We start from the raw sequence: 24,419 nt of genomic DNA, 5'->3' as shown, positions 1-24,419 counted from the left end.
GATACATTTTTGCAAGGGTTTCCGCCAAATGTGTGGGTGAAAAAAAAGGGCAGAGTTTCCTAAGAACTTAGCTGAAGCCAGAGTAGCTATGATGATGTTGGAAAAGATAAAAACAGTGACGTGAGTTTGGGATAGAAAAAGAATTTCCACCCCACGTATTAAGTGCTAAAGGTGTGGATGAACAGGCCACAAATGGCACGAATGCTGTGAACTGCTTTGTAAGAAATGAAAATAAAGTCAGAAATTAGAACAAAAGCCTAACAAGGAGCATGACATGAGAATAGTAATTGACTGTTAAATGACAATGAGAGCTACAGTGTGCCATGCAGCACTTTCAGTAAAAACAAATGTGACAAATGGGTGCAGAGGTAGAATTTTGCCTGGAATGGAAGGAAGCATAAGTTTTTATTAGACACGGGACTGCAGGTATCCACAGCAATCTTGGCCCTCGTGAAGAAAAGGAGGAGGAGCCCACCATGATGATGTAGGTTAAGTGGAGTGGGTGGAAACGACGGCCCTTCTCTGGGTTCACCAGTGTTTAGTTTTTGGATTGGGGGAAAAATTTCCAGGTTTCGTATGGAAGTTTTGCCTCATACACGCGAGGGTTACTATGCAATTTTAGGTTTAGATTTCTGGTTAAACATCATATGAGAGTCCATTTAGAACAGCAGTTATTGCGGTTTCACCATACACCATTCTGTTTGGGTACTATGGCTGAGAATACTGAACTGCTGCAAGGCATGGCCCAAACAAGGGCTAAGTCACCTATACTGCATGCACAGTCACTTACCATTGATTCGTGAGATAAAATACTGGGGGGGGGGCGAAGAGTAGAAGCTAACTTGCTGGTAAATACATTGTGTGTACAAGAGCCTCTAAAGGAAAATGAGGAGTAAGATAAAGCATGGTGTCTTGTATGTAGGAGTGTAGTACAGCTCTTGGAATTAGTGAGAAGGTAGTGTCCAACTTGATAGATAATTTTGGCACCATGGATACATATATGGCCAAGGGGTTAACAGTCACCAATTTGCAGATATTTCAGGAGATGGTTTAGAGAGAGCAACTATGGACCCTCAGCTTAAGCAAGCTGCCAGTTTAGCTGGGTCACTGGAGAAAGTAGAGCACTTGGAAGGAACAGAGAGGATAGCAATGGGCAGATATTGCTAGAGTATGAGGATCTGTTTAATCTTTGTTGGTCTCTGTCTGCAACTCCAGTGACACAGTGTAGAATCCCAACTGGGAATTAACTATCTGTGTATTGTAAACTGAAGAGAATACCACATTACCTGCAACTGGAGTGGAACAATTTGCTAACCAACAGCTACGGAGTGTTACTGAGGAAAGAGCCAGTCCTTGGGGAGTGCTGTTGGGATTGAACCAAAGAAAACTATAGATGTGAAGAAGGCATATCACTTCTGGTGTGATTATTGTTACCTTGAAAAGCTCACGGTTACAAATGCTTATCCAGTTCTAAATGTAAAGGAAATTTTGGATAATCTAGGGCAATGCAAACTTTTTTTCAAACATGGGACTGTGGAGTTCTAACAATTAGTTAGAAGTTGCACCAGAAGATCACTTGAAGACAGCATTTATGGTCCTGTCATGACTTAAGAGTATCTGTATATGCCATTTGGACGGCAGGGGGGGGGGGGGGGGGGAGGACAAACAGACATCAGTCCATTTTAGCACCTCTTACACAAAGGTTTGTGGGGATTGAAACCTCAGCAATGTATGGTGTAGTTAGATGACATAATTGTCTTTGCAAAAAAACTTGGATGGGTACTACAGCTAAGGGAAGTGTTTAGTTGGTTGTGCATGGCGCACCTAACATTCAGTACAGAAAAATATCACTTCTTGCTATAGGATGTATGGTGTTTTGGGCTTGCAATTAGTCATATTTTTTGCGAAGACAATTATGTCATCTAACTACTCCATACATTGCCGAAGTTTCAACCCCCCACAAAACTTTCTGTAAGAGGTGCTAAAATGTACTAGGGTCCAGGGTAATAAAAACCAAACAGGATATTTCTGACACTGCATACAGAAAAGGAGTTGCAGACTTTCTTAGGTCTAGCCAGTTATAATCTGCAGTTTGTATTGAATTTTGTGGCAACTGCACAGCTGCTCACTCATTTATTGAAGAAAAGAATGAAGTTTCACTGGTTAGTGGAATGTGAAGATGTGTTCAGTCTGTTGAAAGAATTGTTAACAGCTGAACTGTTATTGGTTTCTCCACTCTATGAAAGGGAATCTGTTGTCAGGTGACATGAGCAATTATGTATGCACTTGGCATCCCATCATCTGTGCATCTCACCAGCTAAACAGAGCACAAAAGAACTACTCTGCAACAGAGAAAGAGATGGAGATGCAGTTGCATAACATAATTTCGATTTTATTTATATGGGAGGAAACTTAAAGGTCATAATTGATTAAACTTCCTGGCAGATTACAACTGTCTGCCTGACCGAGACTCGAACTCGGGACCTTTGCCTTTCGCGGGCAAGTGCTCTACCATCTGAGCTACCGAAGCGCGACTCACGCCCGGTCCTCACAGCTTTACTTCTGCCAGTATCTCGTCTCCTACCTTCCAAACTTTACAGAAGCTCTCCTGCGAACCTTGCAGAACTAGCACTCCTGAAAGAAACGATACTGCGGAGACATGGCTTAGCCACAGCCTGGGGGATGTTTCCAGAATAAGATTTTCACTCTGCAGCGGAGTGTGCACTGATATGAAACTTCCTGGCAGATTAAAGCTGTGAGGACCGGGCGTGAGTCGTGCTTCGGTAACTCAGATGGTAGAGCACTTGCCCGCGAAAGGCAAAGGTCCCGAGTTCGAGTCTCGGTCGGGCACACAGTTTTAATCTGCCAGGAAGTTTCATATCAGCGCACACTCCGCTGCAGAGTGAAAATCTCATTCTGGGGTCATAATTGATAATGGAGCTTTGAAATGGCAGTTAGATTTAAAAGATCCATTGAGCAGCTTAACATAAAAAATTGATTTTGAAGTATTTCACTGACCTGGCAAGAGACATAGAAATGCTGATGGGCTTAGTTTGTGAAATACAGTGAATAGGTTTCACTACTGTAGAATGGTAGAAGTCACAAGCAAATGACCAAGACTGCAAGCTATTTGCAAAACAACTGCAATTCATTGTGCCTGAAGATATATTAAGTAAGCAAACACAGTTCTGACCTCTACTGTTGTTCAAGCTCCATTGCAAAGTGAAGTAGTAAAACTGAGTCATTACTGCAGAGATTACCAGAGGCCAATAAACCATTTGAGATGATCAGTTTGGAGCTCTTGGGTCCTTCTGAACAGCCACTGTCAGGAATTTTTTTATGTGTTAATGATAATATACCACTTTCCACACTGTGTAAAAATGAAAAATGACAGCCATTCTGAATCAACAAGCCAACACAATGGTGCAAGCCATGGTTAACCATGGTTAATAACTTGCTAGAGACACCAGCCTACCCCATCCCATTTGTTTTCCCATGACCAGTACAGACACAGCTGTGGTACCATGTTCATACTTGCTTGGCAAACCTTTTCTTGGGGTGGTTAATCACTGAGGACACCTTCTCCCACTTCCCGTTGTCTGCCTTCAGAAAACAACAGCATCAGAAATGGTAGGAGCCTTGGACCAATTATTCACAATATAGGGTGCTTCCAACAGGCTAGCAGAATCATTTGTATACAATTTCAAAGTGCAAATTTTAAAAACCTTAACGTCTGTAGATTGTACTCAATGTTACACTTCTTTATAACTACTTACAGATCCACTTCTGTAACTGATTGAAGCCCTGCAGAGCTCCTTCATGGATACCCTCAATGTCCAGTGAGGGTGCCTGTGGAGGGGCAAGTGCCAAAATTGACGTAAATTTCCATAGTGGGCAAATATAAGGCTGTCTGGCAGTGGTCCCTTGCTGGTTTCTGTTATCCTGCTCACCTCTAGCAGTGAGCTGTGACCACTGTGACAGTTTACCAGCGCCAATTTATATCTGTGTGCATAGCACTTTTGACTCATGAATAGGTGGTTTCCAACACTGGCAGGCTAAAAGGAACTTTGTTTTACATCATACTGAACAATAGTGTCCCTAGTGGCTAAACAGTGCTTGGACTTTATTCAGACTTGGGCAAGAACTGGTTCATATGAATTTCTGCCAGGTTTCATGACTAACAGATAATTTTAATTTGTTGTTCCAAAGTTTGTGTTTAATAAATGTTGTTGCTGCAATAGGGTTACAGTGCTGTGGGATAGTTAATGTCCATCTTTGAGCTCTTGTCTGTTTAAGCTTTCAGCATGTATCGAACAACATGTGACCACTCACTCTGCCAGAGCTCTTGTTAGTCTTATTTGGTGTGGATCCCACACGCTTCAGCAATATTTTAGGAAGGGTTGCATGAGAATATGTAAGCAATCTCCTTTGAAGACTGAATGTATTTTCTGAGTATCCTACCAATTTTTTAGAACTGAAGAAATACTGCATGTATCTGTTTCCCTTAATCCACACGTTTCAGGATATCATGTGTATTGTACAAGGTAAGTCTATGCACACTGCTGTGCTTTAGTATTAGTATTGTACTCAATTTTGGCTATTATAGATGGAAGAGTATGGTTTATCTTTTCCCTATTGATATTATTTGTTTATAGCTTTCTTGTTTAGTTACTTGCTTGTCTGAAAAGATTTTTCTTTGCTAACGCAGGTTTGTAATGTTCTACACATTACTTGTTTTTTAAAGTTCGCTCTCCATTCTAGCTGTGCTTCAGTGACAAAGTCTACATAACCAAATACAAAATTAAAAATATGAAAAAAAATTGATGAAACTTTCAAACAACATACATGCCATGCAGTGTCACTATAAAGGAGAGATCAGATAACCTTATGAGTTTTAGAAAAATTAATCAATATGAGAAAATGAAAAAAGTGCACAGCTTGGTGGAACAATATACAATAGTGAATGAAACAGACTTTAGAAGTTTCAAATGCCTTATGTTATCAGTGTGGATTTTCCTGTAGGTTTGGAAGTCAAAGATCATTATTCAAAATAAAATGTATGATACATAACAATACCCATTAAAATTTTGAATTAGGATATAAAAATCATAACAATTGTTATTTATTACTATTACTAACTGCTTTCAATTTCTGCACACATCAAACTATCTTCTAACACAGCAAATAAGCTATGATATCAGTACTATGCCAAGACTACAATTCACAGAAGATGACAGATAATAGTCACAAGACACCCTCAGAAAGCTAGGTCACAAACCTGCATAAATTTCTTGCTTCTTTTTTTGTTAGTGTTTCAAGTCTCAGTGATAGGGACATCATCAAAGAAAAGCATTTACAGTCATAACTGACAATGCACGGGAAGGGGATCAGCCATTGATTTATTTAAGAAACCCCATCCTAGGAGTCACCTGAAATGATACAGATTCTATTGGAAATCTAGATTAGAACTGCTGGACTACAAAATGAACACAGGGCTTGCTAAATGATCCAAAATGTAACTGTTCTACATGCAGCGTATAACTACTCAGAGCTCTGCAACATCATACGCAGATAATCACTGAGAGATTTACAAAAGGGAATGTCATATGTAGAAACATCTAGACAATATTACTATTTGTAATAATACTGGCAAGTCAGCTTAAAGGAAAAACAATGGTACTAATAAAAATCTTAAAATAGTAAAATTATTAAAGAACAATATATAAAGGGAGAGTAGGCAAATGATTAGTGAAAGCATGATATGTGATATCTAACCTTGTCTTCTGCGTCACTGGTGCTGAACTGTGCAGGTTTGTCCATTAGTCTACAATTCTCTGCAGTGACTGCCTTATCACCATCAGCTTCTTCTTGTTCTTCCAATGGAATGTCTTCTGCACTATGGTAGACAGTAAAGCGTGAAAGACTTATATACTCTTTGTCACGCTTTGATGGTTCTGATGTCACAGATGCAGTATCTTCAAATACTTCTTCTTCATCCATTTTCTAGATATTTATTTAGTTAATACAATGAGACCTGAAATAAAGAGCAAACATAATTCACTTCTAGTAAATATCACAATGAATCCATGTGGTTTTCTCATATGTAATTGGGATCTGACATAACAAATCTACTTTTTATTTTTTTAGTCATGGGGGAACACTTTTAAATCAGAATTTAAAAAGTAAAGAAAAAAAATACAAAAACTTTTAATTTGTAACTACAGGGCTATTACAAATGATTGAAGTGATTTCATAAATTCACTGTAGCTCCATTCATTGACATATGGTCACGACACACTACAGATACGTAGAAAAACTCATAAAGTTTTGTTCGGCTGAAGCCGCACTTCGGGTTTCTGCCGCCAGAGCGCTCAAGAGCGTAGTGAGACAAAATGGCGACAGGAGCCGAGAAAGCGTATGTCGTGCTTGAAATGCACTCACATCAGTCAGTCATAACAGTGGAACGACACTTCAGGACGAAGTTCAACAAAGATCCACCAACTGCTAACTCCATTCGGCGATGGTATGCGCAGTTTAAAGCTTCTGGATGCCTCTGTAAGGGGAAATCAACGGGTCGGCCTGCAGTGAGTGAAGAAACGGTTGAATGCGTGCGGGCAAGTTTCACACGTAGCCCGCAGAAATTGGCTCATGCCACAACCGAGACCGACAGTGCCGACTTCATCTTTCAACAGGATGGTGCTCCACCGCACTTCCATCATGATGTTCGGCATTTCTTAAACAGGAGATTGGAAAACCGATGGATCGGTCGTGGTGGAGGTCATGATCAGCAATTCATGTCATGGCCTCCACGCTCTCCCGACTTAACCCCATGTGATTTCTCTCTGTGGGGTTATGTGAAAGATTCAGTGTTTAAACCTCCTCTACCAAGAAACGTGCCAGAACTGTGAGCTCGCATCAACGATGCTTTCGAACTCATTGATGGGGACATGCTGCACCGAGTGTGGGAGGAACTTGATTATCAGCTTGATGTCTGCCGAATCACTAAAGGGGCACATATCGAACATTTGTGAATGCCTAAAAAAACTTTTTGAGTTTTTGTATGTGTGTGCAAAGCATTGTGAAAATATCTCAAATAATAAAGTTATTGTAGAGCTGTGAAATCGCTTCAATCATTTGTAATAACCCTGTATATAACTTTTTTCTCATTTGTTGTCCGTCTGTCTGTCTGTCTGTCCATCTGTCCTCCTATGTTAAGACCCCTATTTCTCAGAAAAAGAGTAGCAGAGGTGTCAAGTTGAAATTTATGCCAAATACTAAGGTTTATGGTCCCATGGTGATGTAAATAATTTAAAATTCTAACTCAGTTTAATCAGAATATACAGCCACATTTGTCACATATTTTAATACTTGGAAACTCACTCATCAAAACCTATAGATGAGGTGTCTATATACACTTCTGTCCAGATGATCTAGCAGCAAAAGGCATGTCTGGAAAGGGAAACCAAGAGGTTGTGGGGATGAAACTTGGTTAGATCATGGATTTTTAAGTCTTCATTTTAACCTAGCCTCCACCTCTCAATGATGGGAAGAGTTGCTAGAAACAACAAATGGTTCAGATTCCATGTTAAACTGTAGGTCCCCTTTCCCTGGTTGGATAACACAGTTGGGTTGGGGCCACGAATTCAAACATGGCAAAATTCCTCCTAGCACAACAAGAACAACTAATGGATAAACAGAAAACTGCATCTTGGACATCAGAAAGGAGAAAATCATCACACATTTGGACATCTTCATTAAAACATGCAAAATCGAATAAGAAAGATGAGCTTGTTACATCATTATGAGAACTTGAGAAACTAAAAAGTTGTCACTACATACATCTTATGCACAACAGAACGTATTTTGAAAATTGAAGAAATTAACAGATGCACCTAGAGCGATACAAGTTATTATCACATTACCATAAGTGTAATACACTTCCTGACAACTGTTGTTTGTATATAGTGAAGTCATCAGGCTTGATAGGGTATATAACGGACTTGAATAGTGACAAGTGTTGATTGATAGCTGTGAAGGACACGCAGAAGCCATGAACTCAAGTAGGCCTGCATTATTAGCAGCGACGAGGATTGGAAGGTGCCTCTTTGTGGATCTCTATTTGGCTGGCTAGCTGAATCGTACGACATACAGATTTGTAGGACATCTGAATGCCACAATGGTTCATTGTGGAACTGCATGGGTATGGGAGGTAAGACATACTCATCATCAAGGTTCCAGTTAATCACTTCTGACAATCTCAATGGAGGTCTTTATAATGTGCACCAAGGACATTGTAATACCATCACATATGCACCTGCCATCTCAGGAAAAGTAATGGACACCCTGTAACGTTCTGTGTTATTCCACAGCATTACTCAGAGACTAAAAGCAGGTGGACTGCGGAATTACCATCCCATGCAGGCTACCATTAACATAATACAAACAGCTGTGTTTTGAGTGGTGCCATGACTGGGAAGCATGGACTGCTGATGAACAGTGCTGCATTGTGTTTAGTGATGAATCGCAGTTCTGCACTACGGTGGTGACATGGGGAGAGGATCCATTCTTCCAATATTTTGGATAGCCACAGTGGTGTTACTCCTGGCATCATGGTGTAGGGAGCTATTGGATATGACTTCAGGGCCCAGCTGATAGTGACTGAGGGAATTCTAACAGCACAGTGGTACAGCACAGGCATCCTGCATCCTCTTAAGTTACCTCTCACATGACATTACTGTGGTGCCATTCTCAATGGAAGGAAAAGAGAGCATGCATGCAAGAGAGAGAAAGAGAGAGAGAGAGAGAGAGAGAGAGAGAGAGAGAGAGAGAGAGAGAGAGAGAACTCAACCATAATAAGCAGTACTTGACAACAGTAAGCAGGTCCACATGAATGTAGGTTGCAGATATGAAGAGAGATGCGCAGGACAGATTAGTGTGGAGGCAGCACTAATTAACCTTATCAGAAATGACTGAGATATCTTAAATCTTAATATGTGATGATTTCAATACTAATTTAATTTTTAATAGTACTAGCTTCATCACTAGTCAAATTTGGTCTGTTCCATGCAGTACCAGTCCAAAAAATAAATAAATAAAAGGATATGATGCGACAGTGATTACTAATTCATTTCTAAATCCAGTTTTCATAAAATAGATGTTAGTCCCATAATTGGTTGGTTGTCAGATCATGATAGTCAAACAGCAGCAACAGAGTATACTCATCAATAAGGTTTAGCAAAGATGGGAAAAGTACAGTTTCAAAGTATCATAAATGCTGACATTTTAACACTAAACACAGAGGATTTACTGAACAAACAACAGGAATATTTATCGAGGTCACACAGTAAATGAGAAATTTAATTCTTTCCTGGATATATTCTTAGAACACAGTAAAATTCAGTTTTCCTTTACATTGGGCTGGGGGGTAATTAGCGAGGTGGTGAAGAGAAGATGTAGCTAACATCTGGGATAAAAGCATCTTGTGCCAGGAAGAGAGAAATTTAGTTAACCCTTTAATGCCTGTGTGGGGTGCTTTGGACAACTCATATTAAAAATTGCATGTATTATAGATTTAAATTTTCATTAGCTTTCTGTTTAACAGTTACGTAAAGAATAAATTAGATTACACTAATTTCAATTATCACTGTTGTTCAATTGCTAAAAACACTCTGGGTTGCTCAGGACACTCTGTTCCACTCCTAATGTAACAAAAAACAAAATAACACCAAGTGCCAGTTTTTTTATTTTACAGCCATTTCATTGTCACACTTCAAGTGAACCCATTGTTGTGTAGTGCCACTATTCTAACTGCTTTCCAAGTCAGTTTACTCTTTCTGTCACTGTATGGTAACAATTCAATCTATTGCAACATGCCAAAGAAGTAAAGACATGAAAACAAAAAAGTTTGTGTGAAGTGCATAAAAAATTTGTCTAACTCATATAGTTCGTGGTTACAATATATAATGATTGCTTCAATAAAGAACATGCTTATGATTCAGAATGAAACATAAAATAATGCACAAAGTGTTGAAACATGTCAGAAGTGATAGATATATATCTATAGGAAATGGAAAGAAGGAAGTATTGCAATTTTTTTTATTAGCACTTGCAGTGTTAAAGTTTAAATTAATCTTACTAATACATGTAAAGTGCATAAATCTGTGGAAGAGTTTGAGTTCAATACAATAATATTACAACATAGATTTTTTGTAAGTTAACATCATTTAGGCTGTTGAATCTTGCGGTGTTTTGAACACTCAGTGCCAGTACCAGTGTTATAATACAGTGTACCAGTCCACAATGGTTCGTGTTGAGTACATCTCTATATAATTTAAGCTGCACTCAAGCAACACAGCTAAATTCATCACTGTATTATCAGAAAAGCAAAAATCTTGCACTATGCCTAAAAAATACACAAACATACCAAAGGCAATTGGAAGCATTCTTATGCATGGGGAAAAAAACTTTGAAAGGCAAATGATATTCAACTCCCTGACAGCAACAGCTGTGAGACAGATGACATTACATTCATATCATTGGTCATTAGGCCGTACATTCAGTAAATTCTTCCTAACAGCAGCAGAAAGCACACAGACAAAAAAAATCTACCACTGAAAGCAGTTCTATTAGATTTACTAAGAAAGGCATAGCACACCCCAACAACAGGCATCAGAAGACCAAAAACATTGCAAAATGATTTAGGCAAGATATCTGTATGGTGCAAAAAGTGGCAATTGACCCTAAATAGTGAAAAGTGTGAGATCATCTACATGAGTGCTAGAAGGAATCCATTAAATTTTGGTTACACGATCAGTCACACAAGGCTGTCAATTCAACTAAGTACCTAGGAACTACAATTATGAACAACTTAAATTGGAACAGTCACATAGATAATGTTTAGGGAAAGGCAAACCAACAACTGTGTTTTATTAGCAGAATACGTAGAAGACACAACAAGTCTATTAAAGAGACTGCCTACACTATGCTTGTCTGTCCTCTGCCAGAGTACTGCTTTGCTGTATGGAATTCATACCAGATTGGATTGACAGAGAATATAAAAAAAGGCCAAAGAAAGGCAGCTCTTTTTGTATTATCACAAAACGGAAGAGAGAATGTCATAGATATGATACCTGAGTTGGAGTGGCAATCATTAAAATAAAGGCATTTTTCGTTGCAGAGAAATCTATTCAAGATATTTCAATCACCGATATTCTCCTCCAAATGCGAAAATATTTTGCTGAGACCAATTTACATAGGAATAAATGATATTTTTAATAAAAGAAGACAAAGCAGAAGTTGCACAGAAAGATTTAAGTACTCATTTATCCTGCGCACTGTTAGAGAGTGGAACGGCAGAGAAATAGTGTGAAAATGGTTCAATGAACCCTCTGCCAGGCACTTTAATGTGAACCGTATAGTAGTCAGGTAGATGTAGATAGTGGAGGACAGATTAAGAATAGCCTACCATGAAGTCTGGTATTATGCCCACCTGATCTTGACGCAGAGACCAATGCATACAATTTACAATAGACAGTGGAGAACTCGTTGAAGACGGTGATGTTTTTTCATGATAAAAGTACACTGATGAAGAGGCTCATACACAACCCTACTACACACATCGATGGTGGATAGTTGAGTATGTCCACAACTGGTTCACAGCAGCAAACAGCTTAACTCAGAATCTTACAAAAACACATACTACGCAATTCTAGCAAATTAAAATGAGTTGCGGATACCAGAACTAGAGAACAATTAAACTATTTGCGCGAACTCCCTGGACTTCCAAATGGACAACAAACTGAGCTGCTACAAATGATTGCTGAAGATTAGATGAATAAATCAGATAAATAATAAAGAGGTACTGAGCTGCATGGCAAGAATAGATATTTATGGCACAACTTGATTAAAAGAAGAAACTCTCTAGCATCAAGGCATAATTAATTTGTAAATGGATGGAAGTGTGTGGAGTAAACGGAGGTGAAGAGAAGTGTAGAGGATAGACTAACATAGGGAATGGCATGAAACCAATCTTTGGTCGAAGATCTAAGGAATTGCAGCATATTAGGCCGTCTTTCATACTGACATTTATTTATTTATATATTTTTGTGTTCCATAGGTCCTTGATGTGTGTGTATCACTAGGATGTAGAATGTATCATATTATTACAGTAATAACATATCTAAATGATCATGATGCTTACGAACTAAATCATTTATAAACAGATACATGAGGGTCAAGTGTTCAAACAACAACATAGATTATAGTAGTGATAATGATTACACAAACAAATTATAAGTCTTACATTCAAATACATATAAAAAGCATTCTGTCATCAATTGATATGCCAGTGCTACATAGTCAGTTCTTGTAGGAAAGCTTAAAATTAAACAAATTGTACTAATTGTTACACTGTCAAAAAATTCCTGTAAAGACTAGAAAGAACTATTCAAAAGATAAAATCTCAGTTGTGTTTTGAATTTAGTCGTATCCCCGATGACTGATTTAATGTGAAATGGAAGTTTATTGTATACTTTTATGCTTGGATAATGTACTTCTTTCTGTAACATGGTGAGATTTTTTATATCTTTGTGAAGATCATGTTTACTTCTTGTATCATGATCATGATATTCACAGTTTGTTTTATAAACTGTATAATTATTGAAACTTCCTGGCAGATTAAAACTGTGTGCCGGACCGAGACTCGAACCCGGGACCTTTGCCTTTCGCGGGCAAGTGCTCTACTAACTGAGCTACCCAAGCACAACTCACACCCCATCCTCACAGCTTTATTTCTGCCAGTACCTCGTCTCCTACCTTCCAAACTTAAAAGGCAAAGGTCCCGAGTTCAAGTCTCGGTCCGGCACACAGTTTTAATCTGCCAGGAAGTTTCACATCAGTGCACACTCCGCTGCAGAGTGAAAATCTCATTCTGGAAGCATCTGAAGATGGCTTGTGGACTATAGATGTAGATTCTGGGTGATACTTGTTTCACCAAGGATTTACAGTTTTCATTAACAGCTGTGTATACGACTTTCAGCTTCATACTTAAGATTGATTAGACAAAATCTTAACAGGAAATCTTGCAGATTTCATATGACAGACAGCTAGATTTTGGACAAAGATATTGGACAAAGAAATTTGATAGTGTAATACCGGCCTGAGCAACCGATATTTGAATTCAAACAGGTTCGAGATTTCTTGATGCGCCGTAGCGCTTTATACAGTGTCGATGTTGCTCGAACAATCACATAACATTTGACCGCGCGGCTCAAGTGCAAGGGCTATGCGTGAAACTATGAACCAGCCATTAAAACAATCAATTGCTTTGCTTAAAATTTGAAGGTTTTATGAAAAAAAGCAGGAAATAGCATTCAATTCTATCATCTTGCTAACTCTTGTATTTGAACAGGTTTGCAACAAATGTTCTAATATATGTATGGATACCATATACTAACATTAACGCTGCTTGTTAAGCAAAGGTAACACTCAAAAGTGGAAATGTTGTCCGCTTTCTTTTTTCTTTTTAAGCACTACATAATTCTGAGCCCAGATCAATATTTTATTTGATTATGAGAGACTGTATTGATTTACTACGTGGGTCGTAATGAGGAATCCGGTCACTGGTCCCGTATCACAACACTTGGTAAACACGGTCGCCTACCAGCTTTTAATCGGGTTTAGAACACGATGATGATATTCTGGTGAAACAAGAAGGAAAATTAATCCTAAATGAAACGCCCAATTAACGAAATCATTCATATTAAACTGACTAATTGTTGTGAGAACGCATTCGGCGGCAAGACCCATCGTGGAGATAGTACCAACAGACGTATCACAAGAAAAGCGAAAGCTCAAGAATCGGACTGAATCGTATTTTTGATCTTTTATTAATGTATTAGTTTCTGTTGTTACATATGACTTGCTCCCTAGAACAAATTGCAGTCTTCGTTTCACAGTTGCTCAAGAGATAAAAAGCTTAACAACCAATGAAATTCAGTTTAAGAGAAGCCTAAAGGATTTATTGGTGGCCAACTCCTTCTACTCCATTGATGAATTTCTTAGTAAAACCAACTGATTTGTATATAAGTACAACATAACTTCTGCACAATTTCAGTGCAGTAATGTGTTCATTGAAAATTTGTGTGTGTGTGTGTGTGTGTGTGTGTGTGTGTGTGTGTGTGTGTGTGTGTGTGTGTGTGTGTGTGTGTGTGTGTGTGTGTGTGTGTGTGTAATCTAACTTCTGCACCATTTCAGTGCAGTAATGTGTTCATTGTAAATAAGTATTACAGTAGTTGTATTACATGTTTATTACCTTATAAATAAATAAAAAACTTTTTTATTTTAAATTCAGTGCATTAGTATTTGTAAAATGACTCTTAGTGTTCATTAAAAAATGACGGTCATTCCACTTGGAACCTGTGGAAAGGTACATTAGCTTATTTGTTTTAGTTGTAAATATTTGTCATGTATTGTTGTTTTTTTGACATGTTCCACATCCTGGAGGACCTCCTTACTACGGATCAATTGGAATGAAAGTAAATCTATTATAATCTAATCTAATCTCAAGCACAGCACTACTGAAGGGTTGGAGCGGGAACACTGATGCCAGGTTGGCTGTAGTGAGCAGACAGCAAATTATGTCAAATTGCCAAACATGGGAATATATCCCGCGTACTTTGGCTTTTTAGGAATATCTACCATGTTTAAACTGCTGTTTCCCTGAATGCATTCGTAGTCGGAATTGAATTGACTAAAACTGCACAAATACTCAACAATATTATTCATTTCTGCAGGAAACGGTACATAGGGGGCGGTAGCGTATTTACGTTTGATGCTACAATGTTGTCGACGCTCACCGTGACGTATCATGGATGAATGTGTATTTGTCAGCTGCTGGTTCTAGCAGCTAATGAGAGAGCGGCGGGTAGATAATATGCTTGGAAGCAAGAGATATTGTAACATTCTCATGTCAATATAGAAGCGAAATCCGATAGGTATACGGATAAAAACAGCTGTGTCCTCAGGTTCCACGTAATCACAACGTTAGAAATGGCAACAAATTCGGAAGAAGCACCCAAATATTTGTGACAATGATTCTATAAATTTCACAGCTGCGCTGTTTAAGAGGATGATGATGATAACGATGAAAGATAGTGACAAGGTTAGTAAGCGAAAAATATAGAAAAGGGTTCGCAAATTCAAATTCATGTAGGGTGAAGGCTCTAGCTCTAGTTTTGGCCACTACCCCACTTATGGCCACCTTGATGTCAAAGGTTAATTTTTAAGCTTCTCTGAAATACCAGCCAGTTTTACTATAGATTATTATAAACTTAGTGAAAGGCTCTATTCATTTGTCTACATAATCATTCTTTTGTCTGTTTTTGTTTGGAGACACCATTTTGTGAAATGATCAGTGTTGCAGAAGTTTTCTTAAAGCAACACATGATCTGTTGTTTTTTTTTTTTGTATTTTACATGTTTAAATAAAACATCAGAAGAAACTTAATCTGTTCAGAGGCAAGATAAGACATATTTTCATTTATTTTAAGTTTTTATATCGCTCAGCCTAAAAACATGTTATCAAAAGTATGTGGCCATTAACAGATTCATATTTAGCCCGGGTTCCGTGTTATGGCCATGCATGTGGCCGTAAGCGGAGACATATATGTATCCTGTTTTGGCCACTTCTAAAAACTGATACAAAAATATCAATATTAGTGTTCTGTCCTACATGTTGTTGTTGTTGTTGTGGTCTTCAGTCCTGAGACTGGTTTGATGCAGCTCTCCATGCTACTCTATCCTGTGCAAGCTTCTTCATCTCCCAGTACCTACTGCAACCTACATCCTTCTGAATCTGCTTAGTGTATTCATCTCTTGGTCTCCCCCTACGATTTTTACCCTCGACGATGCCCTCCAATACTAAATTGGTGATCCCTTGATGCCTCAGAACATGTCCTACCAACCGATCCCTTCTTCTGGTCAAGTTGTGCCACAAACTTCTCTTCTCCCCAATCCTATTCAATACTTCCTCATTAATTATGTGATCTACCCACCTTATCTTCAGCATTCTTCTGTAGCACCACATTTCGAAAGCTTCTCTTCTTGTCCAAACTATTTACCGTCCATGTTTCACTTCCATACTTGGCTACACTCCATACAAATACTTTCAGAAATGACTTCCTGACACTTAAATCTATACTCGATGTTAACAAATTTCTATTCTTCAGAAACGCTTTCCTTGCCATTGCCAGTCTACATTTTATATCCTCTCTACTTCGACCATCATCAGTTATTTTGCTCCCCAAATAGCAAAACTCCTTTACTACTTTAAGTGTCTCATTTCCTAATCTAATACCCTCAACGTCACCCGACTTAATTCGACTACATTCCATTATTCTCGTTTTGCTTTTGTTGATGTTCATCTTATATCCTCCCTTCAAGACACCATCCATTCCGTTCAACTGCTCTTCCAAGTCCTTTGCTGTCTCTGACAGAATTACAATGTCATCGGCGAACCTCAAAGTTTTTACTTCTTCTCCATGAATTTTAATACCTACTCCGAATTTTTCTTTTGCTTCCTTTACTGCTTGCTCAATATACAGATTGAATAACATCGGGGAGAGGCTACAACCCTGTCTTACTCCCTTCCCAACCACTGCTTCCCTTTCATGTCCCTTGACTCTTATAACTGCCATCTGGTTTCTGTACAAATTGTAAATAGCCTTTCGCTCCCTGTATTTTACCCCTGCCACCTTTAGAATTTGAAAGAGAGTATTCCAGTCAACATTGTCAAAAGCTTTCTCTAAGTCTACAAATGCTAGAAACGTAGGTTTGCCTTTCCTTAATCTTTCTTCTAAGATAAGTCGTAAGGTCAGTATTGCCTCACGTGTTCCAGTATTTCTACGGAATCCAAACTGATCTTCCCCGAGGTTGGCTTCTACTAGTTTTTCCATTCGTCTGTAAAGAATTCGTGTTAGTATTTTGCAGCTGTGGCTTATTAAACTGATTGTTCGGTAATTTTCACATCTGTCAACACCTGCTTTCTTTGGGATTGGAATTATTATATTCTTCTTGAAGTCTGAGGGTATTTCGCCTGTTTCATACATCTTGCTCACCAGATGGTAGAGATTTGTCAGGACTGGCTCTCCCAAGGCTATCAGTAGTTCTAATGGAATGTTGTCTACTCCGGGGGCCTTGTTTCAACTCGGGTCTTTCAGTGCTCTGTCAAACTCTTCACGCAGTATCGTATCTCCCATTTCATCTTCATCTACATCCTCTTCCATTTCCATAATATTGTCCTCAAGTACATCGCCCTTGTATAGACCCTCTATATACTCCTTCCACCTTTCTGCCTTCCCTTCTTTGCTTAGAACTGGGTTGCCATCATACAAGTGGTTCTCTTCTCTCCAAAGGTCTCTTTAATTTTCCTGTAGGCAGTATCTATCTTACCCCTAGTGAGACAAGCCTCTACATCCTTACATTTGTCCTCTAGCCATCCCTGCTTAGCCATTTTGTACTTCCTGTCGATCTCATTTTTGAGACGTTTGTATTCCTTTTTGCCTGCTTCATTTACTGCATTTTTATATTTTCTCCTTTCATCAATTAAATTCAATATTTCTTCTGTTACCCAAGGATTTCTACTAGCCCTCGTCTTTTTACCTACTTGATCCTCTGCTGCCTTCACTACTTCATCCCTCAAAGCTACCCATTCTTCTTCTACTGTATTTCTTTCCCCCATTCCTGTCAATTGTTCCCTTATGCTCTCCCTGAAACTCTGTACAACCTTTGGTTCTTTCAGTTTATCCAGGTCCCATCTCCTTAAATTCCCACCTTTTTGCAGTTTCTTCAGTTTTAATCTATAGGTCATAACCAATAGATTGTGGTCAGAGTCCACATCTGCCCCTGGAAATTTCTTACAATTTAAAACCTGGATCCTAAATCTCTGTCTTACCATTATATAATCTATTTGATACCTTTTAGTATCTCCAGGGTTCTTCCATGTATACAACCTTCTATCATGATTCTTAAACCAAGTGTTAGCTATGATTAAGTTGTGCTCCGTGCAAAATTCTACCAGGCGGCTTCCTCTTTCATTTCTTAGCCCCAATCCATATTCACCTACTATGTTTCCTTCTCTCCCTTTTCCTACACTCGAATTCCAGTCACTCATGACTATTAAATTTTCGTCTCCCTTCACTATCTGAATAATTTCTTTTATTTCATCATACGTTTCTTCAATTTCTTCGTCATCTGCAGAGCTAGTTGGCATATAAACTTGTACTACTGTAGTAGGTGTGGGCTTCGTATCTATCTTGGCCACAATAATGCCTTCACTAAGCTGTTTGTAGTAGCTTACCCGCGTTCCTATTTTCCTATTCATTATTAAACCTACTCCTGCATTACACCTATTTGACTTTGTGCCAGTTTTCTTTCTCCTGATAACGACATCCTCTTGAGTAGTCCCCGCCCGGAGATCCGAATGGGGGACTATTTTACCTCCGGAATATTTTACCCAAGAGGACGCCATCATCATTTAATCATACAGTAAAGCTGCATGCCCTCGGGAAAAATTACGGCCGTAGTTTCCCCTTGCTTTCAGCCGTTTGCAGTACCAGCACAGCAAGGCCCTTTTGGTTATTGTTACAAGGCCAGATCAGTCAATCATCCAGACTGTTGCCCTTGCAACTACTGAAAAGGCTGCTGCCCCTCTTCAGGAACCACACGTTTGTCTGGCCTCTCAACAGATACCCCTCCGTTGTGGTTGTACCTACGGTACGGCTATCTGTATCGCTGAGGCACGCAAGCCTCCCTACCAACGGCAAGGTCCATGGTTCACGGGGGGAAGGTCCTACATTACACTAGGCTAATTTTATTTAAATAGGGTTATTAAAATAGTTTTGGTATTTTTATATCAATATATACCTCATTGTTAGTATTGTCTTGGCATATCATACTAGTTTACCTATGCCTGTAAGATACAAAATATGCAATAGGCACTATTCAAATATGCAACATTCTTTAACTCCATCTTTGTGCATTATTTATAGGAAAAATGAGTCAGCCAAAGAATAAGAAGTTTCAGTATTCTCCCAGCAAAGTTAAAGATGCTCTAAAGGCTATTGATGAGGGAATGAAGGTTGCTACTGCAAGCAAGTTGTACAAAGTTCCAAGGACAACACTAAGAAACAAAATTTCTGGTGTATCTCCAAAAGAATCTACAGGGCACTGTGGTCCACATTCTGTCTTAGGAGAACAAATTGAAAAAAAAAAATGGGTGGACTGGGCTTTGGACTGTTCTAGCATGGGATTTCCAGTTACTAAAGAAAATATCTGTGCATCTGTGCAAAAACTTATTGAGAGTGCAGATATGGAAAGTTGTAAGGCTACATTTGCTAACAATCGACCTGGGAAAAAGTGGTATTATGGATTTCTTAAGAGACACAAGGTTCTGTCACAAAAACATGCAGAATATGTCAATAGGGCTAGAGGTTCTGTTACAGAAGAGAAAATAAGAAACTGGTTTCATGAAGTATCCATCACTTTAAATGATATGGATGTGTTAAATGACCCAAATAGAATTTTTAATATGGATGAAACTTCTTTTTTTCTGGCTCCTAAAGGGGAATTAATCATAGGTCCTCGTGGCCATCATGTTTATGATGAGTCGTGTAACTCTGACAAAGATAACGTGACTATATTGTTTGCAGTGAATGCTGCTGGAAAATTTGCTCCTCCCTTAACACTGTTCAAATATACAAGGATTCCAGCATCATTGGTGAAAGCAGCTCCTCCAAACTGGGGCATTGGAAAAATAGAAAATGGGTGGATGACAGGTGAAAGTTTTTTTGAGTATACAACAAATGTATTTGATCCGTTCTTGAAAGAAGCTGAAATTCCCTGTCCTGTAGTAATATTTTTAGATGGGCACTGCTCTCATTTGACACTTTATTTGAGCAGATATTGTAGGGAAAATCAGATCATTCTAGTTGCTCTCCATCCCAATTCTACACACATCTTGCAACCATTAGATGTAGCTGTCTTTGGACCTATGAAAAAAATGTGGAAGAAGATTGTTCAGAAATGGCGTTTTGAAAATAATGGCACTGAAATTTCAAAATCTGATGTACCTTCTGTTCTGTCACAAATTATTACAGAACCTAAAATGGTGGCCAATATTCGTGCTGGTTTCAGGGCAACTGGTCTGTTTCCATTTAATGTGAGCAATGTAGATTACAGCAAGATAGTTGTTCGTAGTATACCAGCCCCAACCACAGTTCAGACAAATGAGGAACTTCAGAGACATTTCTCATATATAGAAAAGCAAATTGATCCTGTCCTTCTAGATGAGTTCAGAGCAATCAAGAGAAGGAATCATGAGTGGGAAGGAAATCAAGAAGCATTATTACCTTTCAAGTTCTGGAGAAAAATAGCTGATGAGGTTGAAATGCATGGTGCTAGTGGTACCACTGATGACATTCTGACAGATAGCATAGCACCTCCCTCTGAAGATAATCAAACAGAGGATCTTTCACAAAACACAGACAGACTTAACCCTTCATCCATTCAAAATGTCGATAATATTGACATATCTTCAACACACAGCAGCATTTTACAGAATTCAGATATTCCTTCAACACCCACCAACAGTCTTATTCCTGCAGACCCCCAATATTATTTCACATAATTCAGGTACTCCAACATCCAACCATAATCCATCTTCAGTGTGTATCCAAGTGACACCACCAAAATCATTAGCAACAGCTTTTGAAAGTGTCATCACTTGGCCAGAACCCAAACAACGAGGCACAAAGAGAAAGAAAGAACATACACCCACTGTTGTGACTAGTGACAAGTGGGTGGAATGTCATGAACTGAAGGAAAAAGAGAAGCAGGAGAAGGAGCAGGAAAAAAGGAAGAGAAAAGCTATGAAGGAGTTAAAGTCCAAAGAGCAGCACTTGGCATTATCTCATGTAAAAAGGGGGAAAACAAGAAACAGACAAGAGTTAAGTGATAGGCCAACAAGTTCTTCCGAGGAAGAAGAATGGACGGACAGTGGAAGCAGTTTAGATGACTATGTAGAAGGAGATGAAGATGAAATACCAGGAAATGTGAAACTATTTTCGAGTGAGAATTTGAAAGTAGGGGACTTTATTTTGGTGAAATTTAGTGTAACAGGAAATAGAAGAACAAGACCTGCAATTTTTAAGTATGTATCTGTAATTTTGAAAGTGCTTTCTGACTCTGAATATGAAATTCAGTGCCTAAAAAGTTCTAATGTTCAGAAAACTTGTTTCGAATACATTGAAAATGATGTTTCGACTGTAACAGGTGAAGATATTATAGGGAAACTGCCAGATCCAGTCTTGATGCAAGAAGGACGTTCATTAAAAACAAAGTTCCCTGGTTCCATTGATACTCGTGAGAAATAAACTTGTCTGGAAGTTGATTTAAATAATTACTGGGACAATACTTTGCCTAATGATTTGTTTTTCTGTTCATCCAGTTTCTGTACCTTTTACCTATTTGATGTATGTTTGCTGTCTGTTGTCTTATATACTTGTATAAAGCACAAATTACTTTCTGGCACATGGATTGACAATTATTTTAGCCATAGTTTTATTATAATATGAAGTGGCCATAAGTGGGGAAACAACTGGCCATAGGTAGGGTTAACGTGGCCAAAACTGGGGAAATGCGCCATTTATTTTTCAATATTTTTTTCTGCTTTTGTTATACAACTTAGAATATTTGTTTTTACATGGTTGTAATGTGTAGACTTTGAAGCAATAGATACGATTTTTTTTAAGTAATTTGTATACTTTCTTCCTATACTAAAAATGTGATGTATCTCGAATTGCCCTTAATGTGGCCATAACTGGGGCCTCGACCCTAAACCATTTCTTTTCATTTATTTTATCGTTCCATCAAAATGTAGACAACTACGGAACTGCATACATTTAGAATAGGTACAGGGTTAACTTTTTTGGCAGGTACTTTGTCAATAAAACAGTTTGTAATTTTGATTTGCCAGAATATGTAAACATTAAAATTTGACAAGAAGCTTCTTGAAAAAGGGTCATCTCATACTCGAGTAAATAGGGTCCTATTTCACTTACGTCAGATATCGACTTTTACTGAGAAAATCACTCAAAAACTGAGGGATTAATGTTGGGAATTAGATCATGATGCTTTACTGCTGACATTTAATATCATGGTACTTGACATTAATCATAAAAAGAATTTTGGAACTGCAAGGGTAATGAAAGAAAATAGAATCTAATAATTCAAGAGCACATTACAAATTGTATCATAAAATTCAACAAAGTAATTAGAACTTTAAAATACTATATATTTTCCAGAAATGGGAAACTCAGGTAAAAATGGTTAAAGGTCTGTTAAAATTTACTGAACTTGGCAGTTATCTATGCCATATGTTCAGTAGTCTGTCATTGGTTGTCAAACTCAAATTCATGAATTTTCTTCACATTTTTGTCTGTAGGGGCAGTTGATGGACATCGAGAACAAACTTTGTCATTAACTGACTTTTCACCATTTTTGAAAGGAGAAAACCATTTGCACACTTGTGTTTTCACCATAGTGTCCTCTTTGAAAGCTATTCTCACAGCTGCATAACATTAAAAATCACTGTGTTTTGTAAATCCCATTATACAGGGCAGCTGTCAGGAATGTGGAATCAGTGAAGCTATAGATTACCATGTAGAAGCAGCCACTGCAGGCTACTTCTGTGAACTATAAGAACAAATTATGACTAGTGCTAGTCAATCAAATAAATAACTAGATGAATTACTTCTGGTAATCCACTTGACTTAAATATGAATTAAAATCCATGAGTATAAATATGCTGATGAATTACTGAAAAAGTGACTAATGTGATACTCCTTGAATATCCAAGGATTTTCGATTTCCACTCTAATGTGTACTGAGAATCAGTTACAGATTTTTTCCACCAGAGTATAAAATGCCATCCTGAACCCTCTTTAAGGTTACATTGGCTTTTTGAAAATTATATTTTTATTCCTAGCTGTGAACTGTATAGTTCACCCTAAACTCATGCTTCTTATTAACCAGAGTTATCATTAGGAAGTAAGTGTATTAGCTTGTAAGGCTAAGAATCCTTAGTTCTCTAAAGAGGGTTCTTTTCAGTTATAAACAAGACACAATAGTCTTATGGAACAATTCTGTAAAATAAATATATTTTAGACCTTAGCCGCAGTGCCTCAGAAGATAGTGTCATAGGACAGTCCTGAGTAAAAGTGTGCACAGTATGCTATCAATGCCCCTGCAAGTCAACTCAGAGTGATTTATAAACACAAAACAGGCATTACTAACATTTTAGGTTTACTTTCAACATGGTGATGCTCGCTCAATTTAATATCCCCCCTGGATCACTATACCTTCACACGTGGATTCTTATCAAGAATATGCCTATTGATCTTTCTGTCTTGTATGTGTAAGTCATTTTTATTGTTTGGAATTGGATAACATGAGTTTTTGTAAGGTTATGGGTTAAGTGGTTTGCTATGAAGCAGTTGGAACTGGTTCCATCATTCTACTGTCTTTATCTGGTATTGATGTGTTTTAAACTTTATCAGTATACTTGCATCATCAGCAATCACCATTTTTAAAGTCTTCCAATACCTTAGGTACATTATTTATGTAGGTGAAGAATAAACTTTGTTGACTCTTATATTTAATGTTTCCTCATCCAAATTTAGTGTTACTTCTGTGGTATCATTTGTTTATGAGACCTTTTGTTTCTTGTTGTTGAGAAGTGTCTACAATACGACTTTAGTTTCCTTATACATTTTTATGAACTACACAATCAAAGACCGTGGCAAGATCAACTGAAAATGCCAACAGTGTGTGTTTTCGTTTAGCTCTACTAGAACTGAACTGAATTTGTGACATAATACATTGCTTTCTCAGTAAGGAAACCTGCACAGAAGCCATACTGGGCTGTTGTTAAAAGGTTATTCTCAGGAAGATGGCTCCATTTTCTGTTGAGTTACCATGTCATAAATTTTTGAGAACACAGACACCTACCTTTATAAAATCACCACCAGGAGAGTATATTGTTCATTACTGAAATACTAGGGAGCTAGGATCTGGGACTAGTAAGGTGCTGGACATAAAATAATCATTTATTACAGAGGCCATATTTAAAATTAGTTTGTAAAATAGCACAGAGATTTTAAAAACAAACACCACCTTGAATTCCATAACATTGGAAAATCATTTCAGAGGCACCAACTGCATTTCTATCATTGTTGCAAAACCCCAATACATGTATACTTAGATCATAAAAGAAACTTTGAAAACAATAGAATGTACAAGGTAATACATACTTCTGTACTGGCTTTACAATAGAAGCTGAGCATTAGTAAATTAACAAGCATAATT

The 24,419-nt window shown here is 38.0% G+C and overlaps 1 protein-coding gene across 2 annotated transcripts in view; it reads right to left on the bottom strand.

Annotated features, from left to right (window-relative positions):
- Positions 1–24,419, bottom strand: part of LOC126195813 (anoctamin-1-like) — a 248,873-nt gene that overhangs the window by 192,376 nt on the left and 32,078 nt on the right. Inside the window, exons 1-2 of one of the 2 annotated variants that reach the window (XM_049934453.1) lie at positions 5,776–5,909; positions 5,279–5,429 (exon numbers count right to left, since the gene is read on the bottom strand). In XM_049934453.1, the coding sequence (XP_049790410.1) occupies positions 5,279–5,284 (6 nt within the window). In that variant the 5' untranslated portion in view covers positions 5,285–5,429; positions 5,776–5,909. Of the gene's footprint in view, positions 1–5,278; positions 5,430–5,775; positions 6,035–24,419 lie in introns of those variants that run through there. The other variant, XM_049934452.1, reaches the window with a different exon arrangement.

This window comes from Schistocerca nitens, chromosome 7, assembly GCF_023898315.1.
Source record: "Schistocerca nitens isolate TAMUIC-IGC-003100 chromosome 7, iqSchNite1.1, whole genome shotgun sequence".
In the NCBI taxonomy this organism is placed as follows: Eukaryota; Metazoa; Arthropoda; class Insecta; order Orthoptera; family Acrididae; genus Schistocerca; species Schistocerca nitens.
Note: the sequence above shows the minus strand (reverse complement) of the source record. Positions and strands in the feature narration are given on the sequence as shown.